General features: G+C 40.7%; 1 protein-coding gene across 1 annotated transcript in view; it reads right to left on the reverse strand.

Moving 5' to 3' along the window:
• Positions 1–12,791, reverse strand: part of RMND5A (required for meiotic nuclear division 5 homolog A) — a 78,118-nt gene that overhangs the window by 8,542 nt on the left and 56,785 nt on the right. The window contains exons 5-7 of the mRNA XM_049856764.1: positions 3,910–4,076; positions 2,859–3,024; positions 117–219 (exon numbers count right to left, since the gene is read on the reverse strand). Of these exons, the coding sequence (XP_049712721.1) occupies positions 117–219; positions 2,859–3,024; positions 3,910–4,076 (436 nt within the window). The remainder of the gene's footprint in view (positions 1–116; positions 220–2,858; positions 3,025–3,909; positions 4,077–12,791) is intronic.

Genomic DNA, 12,791 nt, shown 5'->3' on the forward strand with positions numbered 1-12,791 from the left:
CAAAAGGCTACAACAGCATCTCCTAGCTAAAAGGCAAGACGCGTATTGTAAATTCTTAACGTCCACGTTCTTCCAACAGCAGGAAAGGCAAACAGCCAACAGAAAATGGCACTCACAGGTAATTCATCTTTCTGGTTCCAAACTCCAGTGCATTGCCTCTGTTCGATCACAGCTTTGATATTAATTAAAGCTGGCAGGGCCACACAACCTGCTGAGAAACTGGGAGAGCAGAAGAAATGTCAAGGCGAGACCAGGTGTCAGACCATTTGGTCCACAGAGATGTTAATTCCTCCAGACTCCACGTGCTGGGGCCCTGGCCACTGGGCAGAGCACAGATTCCCCTGCTTTTGCCAAAAGCAAACCCAACCATTTCCATTACAAGAAAATTAACTTGTTTTCCATCCTCCCTGCCCAGGCCCTCTGGTATGTTTCCTGTAGATACTGAAAAACAACCCTTATTAAAAACAAAAAACTATGTTTACTAAATAAACCTCACCGATATGGGAGAAATTACTGTATTATAATTTCTTAATATTAAGTTAGATAATAATTACATATTTAGCATGGTCTTACAACAAAAAAATACTTTATTCTTAATATTAACTAAAACTCATTTTTCCAGTACGGTGCTTAATTGGAACTTAAATTCCTAGTAATTAAAAAATAAACATTTCTATACATAAAGAAGGGTGACTCGCTGTAGCCAGTGCTGAAAGGGAGAGTCCGTCATTAAAGGAAAGAGGCATGAAACATGATTGCAAATGCAAGAAGCAAGGATGGTGTAGGGTAATGCTACTCAGCTATATGCATCCCTCCCTAATGGAATCAGCTTTGCTCTTCCCTGAAGCATGCTGGGGATGAATTCAGGATGGACTCAGGCTAAGGTACAAGGCTGGGAGTGGCATGACTGGGCCAGTGGACAAGACCAACGAATGCCTTAGCAACAAGAAGGAAAACATCTGGGCCTGGACGTGAAGTCCCAGGGAACACTGACTGCCCAAGAACGTGGGAGAAAATGGTGAGCCTTGGTCCCAGCTGGAATGGTATATAAGCTTGGGTCCCTTGCTAGGTAGTTGTGGGAAATACTCCAGCAGGCCGCCATTGGAGAGCAGCTGCTTGCCCGTGTCAGTAAGTTTCCCTGAATAAACGTATGAATCTGGAAAGGGCTACATGTCGGTTCTTCAGATTATCTGCCAGGACACACAGCAAGGGTCTTTCCTTGCTGGAGCTGTCCCCTGACAGATGGGAAATAGCTATTGTTTTTCCAAATATGGTGGTTTTAGCATCAAGTTTGAAAGGGAAAGAAAGAGATGTTGTTAAATAGAATTTGTGGTGAAATGAGTTTCTTTATGTTGCCTATTTCCTTGGCTCTTTGGAAAAACAGCTTGAGAGATTTTTCCCCTAAACGCTGAGGAGTTACCTTTATCCTAGTTTTCTGCCCCAGAAGGTTTGTTACTTTTGTCCAGGTTGACCGGCATTTCCTGGGTAAGCTGTAAACAACCTGTGGTTTGATACTTTTTGTCTGCCCCTGGGCTGCAGCCTTCCCTGTGATTGGTATGCAACTTGAAATGACTGGTCAGTAGACTATACAAATGAAGTGTCTACAGCCTACTGTGCAAATGAAGTGTCTGTGGGCTACCAAGAGGGGATTGGTCAGTTCATGGTCCTGGTGGGAGGGCTGTGCCTTGAAATTTACAAGGAGTTTATATATAAAAATAACTAACCCCACAAAAGTCTGAGAGACAGAAAGAAGCAGGAAGAAAGAAGCAGAGAGAGGGGGCAGGGAACCTCCTAAAAGAGCTGTAACAGGGGTCAAGAGCTGTAACACTTAAGACATCAAGAGGCCCAGAAGGGGCCCAATGGCAGAGACGGTGGTAACAGAAGGCAGGGCCAAAAGGAACCTGTCCTCTTGGGGGCTGATAGATGCCTGTCCTTAGGAGGCCGAGAGGAGGACTGCACGGCTGATAGGAACTGAGAGAGCTGTCCCGCACTAAAGATGAGAGACTATGCCTACATGCTTCCTGATCCTGATCCTGAGTTGTATACCTAGTTACTTCCTCAATAAATCCCATAACCAAGTATGGTCTGTGAGTTCTGTGTGGCCTCTGAAACGGATTATCAAATGAAGCAGAGAAGCAGAGTGCCATGGGAGGGAGATGGTATCAGAATTGGTAAGAAGGTTAGAGAGTGGAAGTATGTCTGACCTCCAACTCACAGAAATCAGCTTTGGGCTCATCCTGGTCATTATCCCTCCTGAAGTTACACAGGCTCTGATGACACAATTACTACCACTCTCACCATTTTACTGAATTCTTCACTCAGCTGTACCTATGACATAACACCTTTACTATTCTCTCTTAACAGACCATATACCATCATACTTAAGATTATTTTCCTCATAAACTATTCTAAGGCATGATTATTAGAGTAGTACTAATTGAAATGGGGTAATTTTTAATGTTTTATCAAGTGAAAGGAGCGTTTTTAAAGCAAGTACGTGGTGGTGAGGAATCCACTGAGCGCCTGTGGAGTTTAGTACCACTCCCCCAACGTGCACTAAAGCTCTAGCAGTTTTACCCACCACTGCTTTTTCCCCATCTGTGCAAATGTCAACAGAGTAGAAAAGGCTCTCAGGGACTCCCAATTACACTTTGAAAACCGATGTCCTGAAACTATGTGTCACTGCCACTTATGAAGATCTAATGAAATACCAACTGCACTCTTTCCGTTATCAAAGTACTCCTGGAAACGCAGAATGACAAAAGTTCTCTCTGCGTTAAACATCAAGAAGTAGCTACCAAGTTAAGAGGAACTAACACTGTAGTACGTATTTTCATACCAAACAGTCAATCCCATACCTGACACTGAGAGGGGACTCCACAGAGAGCCCCAGGAGGGCACAGGCATCCCGTGTAAAGATGTCACAGATGTCAGCCCACTGGTTTGCGTCAAGCAGGTGAACATATGGTGAGTTCTCAATCCCTTGCCTCAGGTACACAAGGCTTCCCATCAAAACCTGAATGTCTGAACAAGAGAGGTGGCAATGAGCAGTTGTGAATGATGACACCTGAAATACAGCTTGCTTGTCGATAGCAGGCTGAGAAAAAGCAAATATACTCTGAGCTGATATAAACAAAAAAAAAACCAAACCTGTTGCCGTTGAGTTGATTCCAACTCGTAGCGACCCTACTGGACAGAGTAGAACTGCCCCATAGAGTTTCCAAGAAGCGCCTGGTGGATTCGAACTGCCGACTTTTTGGTTAGCAGCCGTAGCACTTAACCGCTATGCCACCAGGGTTTCCTCAACTGATATAGCCTAAAATAATTAACTACGTCTTTTAAAATTCTAGTCCTTAAGTTTGACTTTTCTCCCCACCCCAAATTTAAAAAAAAAAAAAAAGCATGGAGAGAAAGTGAGGCAAAGGAAAGCACGAAATATTGAACTTACAGTTTTTTCTTTCATATAGCGTAGCACGATTACCATTATCCAGAAAGGTAAAAATTAAGTCACAAACGGAACCGTCACATGTGCTTGGCTGCAGACCACACTGGCACTTGGACTCAGCTGCTGCCACCCTTGGCTCTCAGACACGTAGCTATGGCTACAAGAGCAGCTTGAGGCAAGGCAGGGGCGGGACAAGAGGGAGCCCACACCTGGCTCTTCCTCCTGTCTCCTCGCAGCTTAATATGGAATCCCAAATACCTGCAGTGTCTCTTTCCGCCTCCTCACTTAAGAGGGTTTAATGTTTTACTTTTGTTCTAGAACCAGTCGGCTCTTCTGTGATTATCATCTACAAGTGTTTTGGTTTATTAGCAAATAATATATCTGTTCTGGGAAACAAACTGCTAAATTCCACTAGTGGCTACAGCTAGATTCTACATATTGAGTACATCTGAGTTCAGACTCACCTTTTTGATGATTTAGGGCAAATGGCTGAAAATTTTTAGCATACTGTAATGCCTCTCGCTGATTTGTAGTTCCACCCATTAACAAGCTAATAAAATACAGTCTGTGTAGCTTAAATTCCAAGGAGCTGTTCTGGGCTATGAGCATTTCTCGGTTTGATACTGCCCATCTACAGAAAAAAACACAAAGGGGAAAAAATATTTTAAAAACAATTAAGAGCAAAAAACCATATAATATTAACAGCATAGGCAAGGTGTTTTAAAAATTGTTTTTAAGCTCACTACAAAGAAAAGGAAGCGATACTTCCAAATTCATTCTATGAAGCCAGCACAACCCTGATACCAAAAACAGGCAAAGACACCACAAAACAAAAATTACAGACCAATATCTGTCATAAATATAGATACAAAAATTCTCAACAGAATTCAACATCATATTAAAAAAACAATACACCACAACCAAGTAGAATTCATACCAGGTATGCAAGGATGGTTCAATATTAGAAAATCAATCGGCATAAATAAAAGGAAAGAAAAGAATCACATGATCAGCTCAATTGACCCAGAAAAGGTATTCGACAAAGTCCAACACCCATTCCTGATTTAAAAAAACTCTAACAAAATAGGTATAGAAGGGAAATTCCTCAACATAACTAAGGCATCTATGCAAAACCAGGAAATCCTGGTGGCGTAGTGGTTAAGTGCTACAGCTGGTAACCAAAGGGTTGGCAGTTTGAATCTACCAGGTGCTCCTTGGGAACTCTATGGGGCAGTTCTACTCTGTCCTATAGGGTCGCTATGAGTCAGAATCGACTCGACAGTACTGGGTTTGGTTGTTTTTGGTTTATGCAAAACCAATGGCCTACATCATTCTTAATGGAGAGAGGCTGAAAACATTCCCCTTGAGAACAGGAACAAAATAAGGATGCCCTGATCACCACTACTACTGAACACTGTGCTAGAAGTTCTAGCTAGAGCAATAAGGCAAGAAACAGAAATAAAGGGCACCCAAACTGGTAGTGAAAAAGTTAAACCGTCCCTATTTGCAGATGATATAATACTATACATAGAAAACCCAAAACACTTCACAAGAAAACTACTGGAACTAACAGAAAGAATCAGCAAAGTAGCACGATATAAGATAAACATAAAAAAGCAGTTGGATCCCTATACACCAATAAAGAGAATGACAAAAAGGAAATGAGGAAACAATGCCATTTATAATAGCTCCTAAAAAATGAAATACTTACGAATAAATCTAACCAGGGATGCAAAAGATCTATACAAAGAAAACTACAAAACACTACCACAAGAAACCAAAAGAGATCTGCATAAATGGGAAAACATACCTTGATCATAGATAGGAAGACTCAACATTGTGAAAATGACCATTCTACCCAAACTGATTTACAAATACAATGCAATCCCAATCCAAATACCAACAACATTCTTTAAAGAGATGGAAAAACTAATTATTAACTTTGTATGGAAAGGGAAAAAGCCCCGAATAAGTAAAACACCATTGAAGAGGAATAAAGGAGGAGGATTCGCACTACCTGACCTCAGAACCTACTATATACAGCTACGGCAGTCAAAACAGGCTGTTAGTGGTACAATGACAGGTACACTGACCAATGGAACAGAATTGAGAACTCAGATGTAAATCCATACACCTAGTCACCTGATCTTCGACAAGGGCCTAAAGTCCATCAAATGGGGAAAAGACAGTCTTTTTAACAAATAGTGCTGGCAAAACTGCATGTTCACCTGCAAAAAAATGAAATAGGACCCATACTTCACACCATATACTAAAACTAATTCAAAATGGATCGAAGACCTAAATATAAAGCCAAAAAGAATAAAGTTCATAGAAGAAAAAATAGGATCAATGCTAGAGGCCCTAATACACGGCATTAACAGGATACGAACCATAACTAACAGCATATAAACCCCAGAAGATAAGCTAGATAACTGGGATCTTCTAAAAATTAAACACTTATGCTCATCAAAAGACTTCACCAAAAGAGTAAAAAGAGAGCCTACAGACTGGGAAAAAATTTTTGGCTACTGCAAATCAGACAAAGGTCTGATCTCTAAAATCTATAAGAAAATTCAACACCTCTACAACAAAAAGACAAATAATCCAATTAAAAAATGAGCAAAAGAAATGAACAGACACTTTACCAAAAAAGACATTCAAGTGGACAACAGACACATGAGGAAATGGTCTTCATCACTAGCCATCAGAGAAATGTAAATTAATACCACAACGAGATCACCCTAACCCCCCGACCCCCCACCCCATCCCCACAAATTAAAAAAAAAAAAAACAGGAAATAACAAAATGTTGGAGAGGCTTCAGGGAGACTGGAACTCTTACACACTGCTGGTGGGAATGCAAAATGATACAACCGTTTTAGAAAATGATATGGCGGTTCCTTAGAAAGCTAGAAATATAAATATCATATGGTTCAGCAACTCCACTCCTAGGAATATATCCTAGAGAAATGAGAGCCGTCACATGGACAGACATATGTACACCAATGTTCACTGCAGCATTGTTCACAATAGCAAAAAGATGGAAACCTAGATGCCCATCAACAGATGAATGGATAAGCTATGGTATATACACACAATGGAGGATTACACAATGATAAAGAACAACGATGAATCTGTGAAGCATCTCATAACATGGATGAATCTGGAGGGCATTATGCTGAGTGAAATAAGTCAATCACACAAAAAAAAACAAAACACATATTGCATGAGACCACTACTATAAAAACTCATGAAAAGGTTTATACACAAAAAGAAACAATCTTTGATGGTTACAAGGGAGGGGAGGGGTGGGGATAAGAAAACACTAAATAGACAATAGATAAGTGGTAAATTTGGTGAAAGATAAGGCAGTACACAATGCTGGGGAAGCGGGCACAACTTGTACAAGGCAAGGTCATGGAAGCTCCATAGACACATCTAAATTCCCCGAGGGACCAAATTGCTGGGCTGAGGGCTGTGGGGACCCTGGTCTCAGGGAGCATCTAGTTCAATTGGTGTAACATAGTCTATAAAGAAAATGTTCTACATTCTACTTTGGTGAGTAGCATGTGGGGTCTGAAAAGCCTGTGAGCGGCCATCTAAGACTCAGCACTGGTCTCACCCCTTTGAGAGCAAGGGAGAATGAAGAAAACCAAAGATACAAAGGACTAATGGACCACATCTACCACGGGGCCTCCGCCAGACTGAGTCCAGTACCACTAGATGCCGCCCAGCTACCACCACTGACTGCTCTGACAGGGATCACAACAGACAGTCCCAGACAGAGCCGGAGGAAAATGCAGAACAAAATTCTAACTCACAAAGGCCAGACTTACTGGTCTGACAGAGACTGGAGAAACCCCAAGAGTATGGGCCCCAGACAGCCTTTTAGCTTAGTAACGAAGTCACTCCCGAGGTTCACTCTTCAGCCAAACATTAGACAGGCCCATAAAACAAAGCAAGACTAAAGAGGTACAGCAGCCCAGGGGCAAGGACTAGAAGGCAGGAGAGAACAGGAAAGCTGATAAAAGGGAATGCAAGGTTGAGAAGCGAGCATGTTGACATGTCATGGGGTTGTTAACCAATGTCATAAAAACAGTATGTGTACTGTTTAATGAGAAATTAGTTTGTTTTGTAAACCTTCATGTAAAGTACAATAAAAAAAATTTTTTTTTTTTTTGTTTGAAGCCCAGCAGCAAGAAAAAAGGGTTGGTTCTGCCATCTTGAGGATGTTTTTGGTAATATCAGTGTGTAGGCCCAGAGACTTTGTAAAGAAAGTAGATATAACACCAACTACACCTAAAAAGGCCCTTTGGCCAGTGAAAGAAGGAAAAAGTATTAATTTAGATAATAATTACATATTTAGTACGGTTTTAAACCAAGATAAGAACAATGCTGTTGTGGCACATCATATAGTTGACACTGTACAAGGCCACACTTCCAAGCAGGTATCAGCCATGAGATCTACTACTCTCTTCCTATTAACTGGCCTGTTTATGAATGAATCGAAGATTCTGAAGGGGCACTTTTTATTTTAAACTTCTGTTCCATACATGATCTGTTTCACTTTGGGGTTAAAAACTATAAACACAGACATTTTCCTTCAAGGTTCTTTTCGTCTAATTGCACAGATGAAGCTACAGCAGTATCACACAGTATATTACACTATGCCAAAATGATTTGTACAGAATGGAAGGAAAGAACAATATTCACACCTTTGAATGCCCCATATCACAGTGACTCAGGCCCCCATAGCACCAACAGGTGGGACGACCAGGTCAGGTAAGCACTAAAGCAGAAAAGTATACCAACCGGCTGTTAAAGCTGTATCAGGTGTAAAGAAGTGTTACTTTATTTCTCTAAATATATTTAAGATGTAGAAGCCATAGTATCATATTGTTCTGAAACTGGACAAATATTTCCCACCTAACCCAACTGACCAAGGACCAATGGAATCTGAACTAGGCATGAATACAAAATTTTGAATAGCTCTAATTCCTAAAAAGACCTGTCTCTTCATTTGACAACCATCATAACCACCTGCTTTAAGCAACCATTGGAGCCTGGGTGCAAATTTTACAGTAGCATTCTTATCCACGCTAGCAGTGTTCCCAGGTAGCTTATCATTAATCAATTCATGGCGACTTCTGACACAATGAAACCAGCCTTTGCTGGCAGGAAGGTTCAGTCTCCTTGTAACTACCATTTTCTTTAAATGAGGTGACTAACTTTAATGCTTTGGCTGAATGTTGGCCAAACTGGCCGGGGTTTTTTTGTTACAGTGTTCAATCCAAAGCAAAAATAAACATTCCACTGAAACCACAGGCAGCTTTCTGTGTCTAGCACACTTTAAGAGATGCTGAAGTGGTAAGTGTTAACCTTCTTTTCGGTATTCATCATCCTTTTTCAATATATTGGTGCCACAGCTTCATGCAGACCTAGGTCTCATCCTAGCTTTGTTTGCTGTCACCATTTTCAAATTTTCTAATCACATCCAAGTTCATTTCCAGCAATATCACTTGTTGCTTTGCTGCACTTCCATCTTTGTTAACCAATTCCCTCTGTCGATTTTTCTATTTTTATAAAAATCTCAGGGGTTTATCACTGGGAGATGAAGAGTCAAAACAGCTCTGCGCTTTGCTGCCTGTGTGTGGACTGATTTTTAACTGATGCAGTGACCAGTTACTGACAGACTTTGAAAGAAGTGACACAACTGGTTACGATCGTGACACACATCTGTTATTTCTGCGGTGACTTGTGGACTGAAGAGCAGCAGAGAAGTTTGTATTTTATGCAACTACTCACAGTTCATATACCATGGTAACTGGAAGGTGATCAGTGTTGCTGAGGGACTGGCCTCCATTAAATAAACCATGGTAACTGAACTTGGAACTGTACTCAGTGAGGACTTTCACAGCGCAATAGAGAAGTCGTACAGGGAGGTAAGAACACTGAGATCTTAGAGGTGGGAGGTTACTTTATAAAAGCAAGGAAGGCCCAGGGTGGCACAATGGAGAAAAGATCTAAGAGGAATTGAATAAGTCAGTTGTCTACGGCCCCACTATCTTGAAGAATTAAAGAGTCCCCCGCCCCTCCACTCTGCTTTTTTGAGACGAAGAAAGGCTGGGCTGGAAAACTAAGAGATTTATCCCAAGAGGGTAAGTTATACAAAACTGGGTAAAGAAAACAGTGGTTGGCTAATAGGATAAACTAGAGGCATTTTTCACGTAGTACTGAGTTAAAGGAGAGAAAAACAAAAAGGCTCAATGAGAAGAGAACTGAGGTGGAGAAAGGTGAGGGCCAAGAACATGTAAACACATTCAGATAATCTAATCTAGTAAAAGGCACTGCCACTGATAGTCATGTGGCCAGATGACTGCAAGCCGGCCCAGGGAGAAGATACCTCCCCCCTCCACAAAATCTGAAGTTGTGATACTATCCTCCCAACCTAGGTGCTAGCTAACTTTTTTGCGAAAGTAAAATCAAACCTAAACTGAGTAGCTGAGAATAGGTTTAAAAATTCAAGGCCCAAGCTCCAGTACCATATTTTCTACAACTATCCTAACAACCTCTCTGTCCACAGAATTCTAGGTGTTCTTTATCTGAACCTCCCATATGGCTCATCTCAATCTGTTTGGTAGTAAAGATTCTGGTCTCTTGAAGGCAGGGACCTTCCCTTGCTCATCTGGTTACCGCCTACTCTGAATGGAGTACACTGATAAAGAGCCAGAGGTTAATAGGGACAAAGATGTATGGACTTAGGTCCTGACCTGGCAGTGTGAATTTGGGCCATTTGTTACTTAATTCTCTAAAGCCTGTTTCCTTACTGTAAGGTGGGAAACTTCAAAGGGTTGTGGGCATTAAATGACAGTGCTGGGTAAAGCACTGACCATAGAGACTGGCACAAACAGGCATTCAATAATAAGCTACTCGATGTATGTTTATTGAACGGGTGAGCTCTGATGTAGCACTTCAAAGTCATGTTTTTAAGAAGATTATATTTAAAAGCCAAGAGTTACTTGATCACTTCCATGTAATACTCAGCGCCACTTTGATTTCTGTAGCACCAGCTGTCTGGGAATATGACTAGCTGCATGCTTTGGTTAATCACCTTCAAAATTTTTTGAAGTTTTCTTAGCTAGAAGTTCACACTAAATATTTGGGTATATGATTCACTGAGCAGGGATAAGGGGTAGAAGACAGTCAAAACCTTAATCAACCTGGTTTAACAACCAAATCCAAAATCTACAAGGCACGTGACAAAAATGTAGCTTGCACCAAAAGCTGAAGCCACTGTCTACAAAGCACTGGAAGATACATGACCGGAAATAAACCAAAAATGAGTTACTGAGATAACAGGGAATGGATGTACTCTGGATAATGGTATTTCTAACAGAAAACTTCTGATTTTTTAATTAAAACAAAGAAACAACTACCACTATACTATACCATAACCAACTAGCTAACAACAAATACAGTTAAATTATACCTTTACTGTGATTTTTTTTTTTTTTTTGCTCCCAAATCCCCAGTGTGGGTCATAGGAGCAATGTCAGCTTTGGAACTGTTCTTTGTTAGGATAAACACTGTAGACAAACAAAACGACACCCAGTAAGGTCACCAATGTCAATGATCTCTGCTCAATGCCAGCACATTCTCCTAATAGAGACCTTTCGGGTCTCCTCCATAAAGAGACTCTAAAACAATACTACTTACCCAGGTGACTAAGAAGCAACCCACATCTGCCCAATTATCCACCAGAAAGAGTAGCATTAATCATCCTAATTGTCAGGCCTCTGAAAAGACTTGGCACGTTACTAACTCCACATTTAGAATTTCCTTATTATTCCAAAAATAATTAAAAACAAGATTTCCCCTCCATAGTCAGCTGTTCTCCCCTGGGAGTCTCACTGCCAGGATCAGTGTATTTATGTACCTTCTCTCGGAATTTCGCCAGCCTGGGTAACACTGAAATATAAATGCATCCTGCCAGTTCCTGCAGCACACTCCTCGATAACCTTTCACAGCACCCCCTAACAGCTTACAAAAAACCTCTTTTTCTAGTCTTCTTTGGGACTAGACTCTTGGGGGGTAAAAACTGATGTTCAGGGGAATGAGGGACGTGTATTCACTCCACAGGTGTGGACAGTGTGCCTACAGCACTGGGCTGGACATTATGAGCGACCAAATCAAAGGCTTTTTAAAAAATTCAGAGAATGGCAGAAATGCCAAGACTCAAGGTTCAGCCAAAACAGAATCCTTTAACTTTGCTTTAAAATAAACTAAACCCACTGTCGCCGAGTCAATTCCGACTCAGTGATTGAAAAAGGTAGACATTTCATTTCTGAGATATTTTAATTGGTAATTTCTCAGACATGGGTTGAGTCTACCACTGGAATTATTAACATTTCACTCATTTCGTGTGATTCTTTGTCCTTCTCTCACGTGCTATTTAAAAAACCACGAATCATAGCACTATATTTTTGAATCCACTAAAAAAAAAAAAAAAAATTCCAACTTGATACAAGGTTCTTGGTAATGCAGAGATCACCACAAGTGCCTGACAGCTATCAGGGTGAACGGCTCCCATGTTAGACAGCACAGCGCTACAGGCTAGTGATTTTTTTTTTTAAGTACTTAAATATGACATTGGCTTATTTATTACCAAGTTTCCTATAACAAAATCAAGAGATTTTAATCTCAGAACCTACTATACAACCATGGTAGTCAAAACGGCCTGGAGACTGGTACAATGACAGACACATAGACCAATGGAGCAGAACTGAGAACCCAGAAAGTAAATCCATCCACCTATGGGCAGCTGATCTTCGACAAAGGGTTGAAGTTCATTGAATTGGGAAGAAAAAGTCTCTTTAATAAACGGTGCTGGCAAAACTGGATATCCAATTGCAGAAAAGTGAACAAGATCCGTACCGCACACCATACACAAAAAAACTAACTCAAAATGGGTCAAAGACCTAAATGTAAAACCTGAAACTATAAAGATCATGCAATTAAAAACAGGGACAACACTAAGGGCCCCAATATATGGCACAAATAGAATACCAAACATAACTAAAAAATGCACACACAGCAGACAACAAACTAGAGAACTGGTATCTCCTAAAAATTAAACACTAATGCTCATTGAAAGACTTCACCAAAAGATGAAGAGAGAACCTACAGGCTGGAAAAAAAAAAATCTGGATACGGCATATCCAACAAGGGTCTAATCTCTAAAATTTATAGAAAACTTCAACACCTCAACAACAACAACAACAAAAAAACAACTTGATTAAAAAATGGGCAAAGGACACGAATAGACACTTCACCAAAGAAGACATTCG

This window comes from Elephas maximus, chromosome 17 (assembly GCF_024166365.1).
Source record: "Elephas maximus indicus isolate mEleMax1 chromosome 17, mEleMax1 primary haplotype, whole genome shotgun sequence".
Classification (NCBI taxonomy): Eukaryota; Metazoa; Chordata; class Mammalia; order Proboscidea; family Elephantidae; genus Elephas; species Elephas maximus.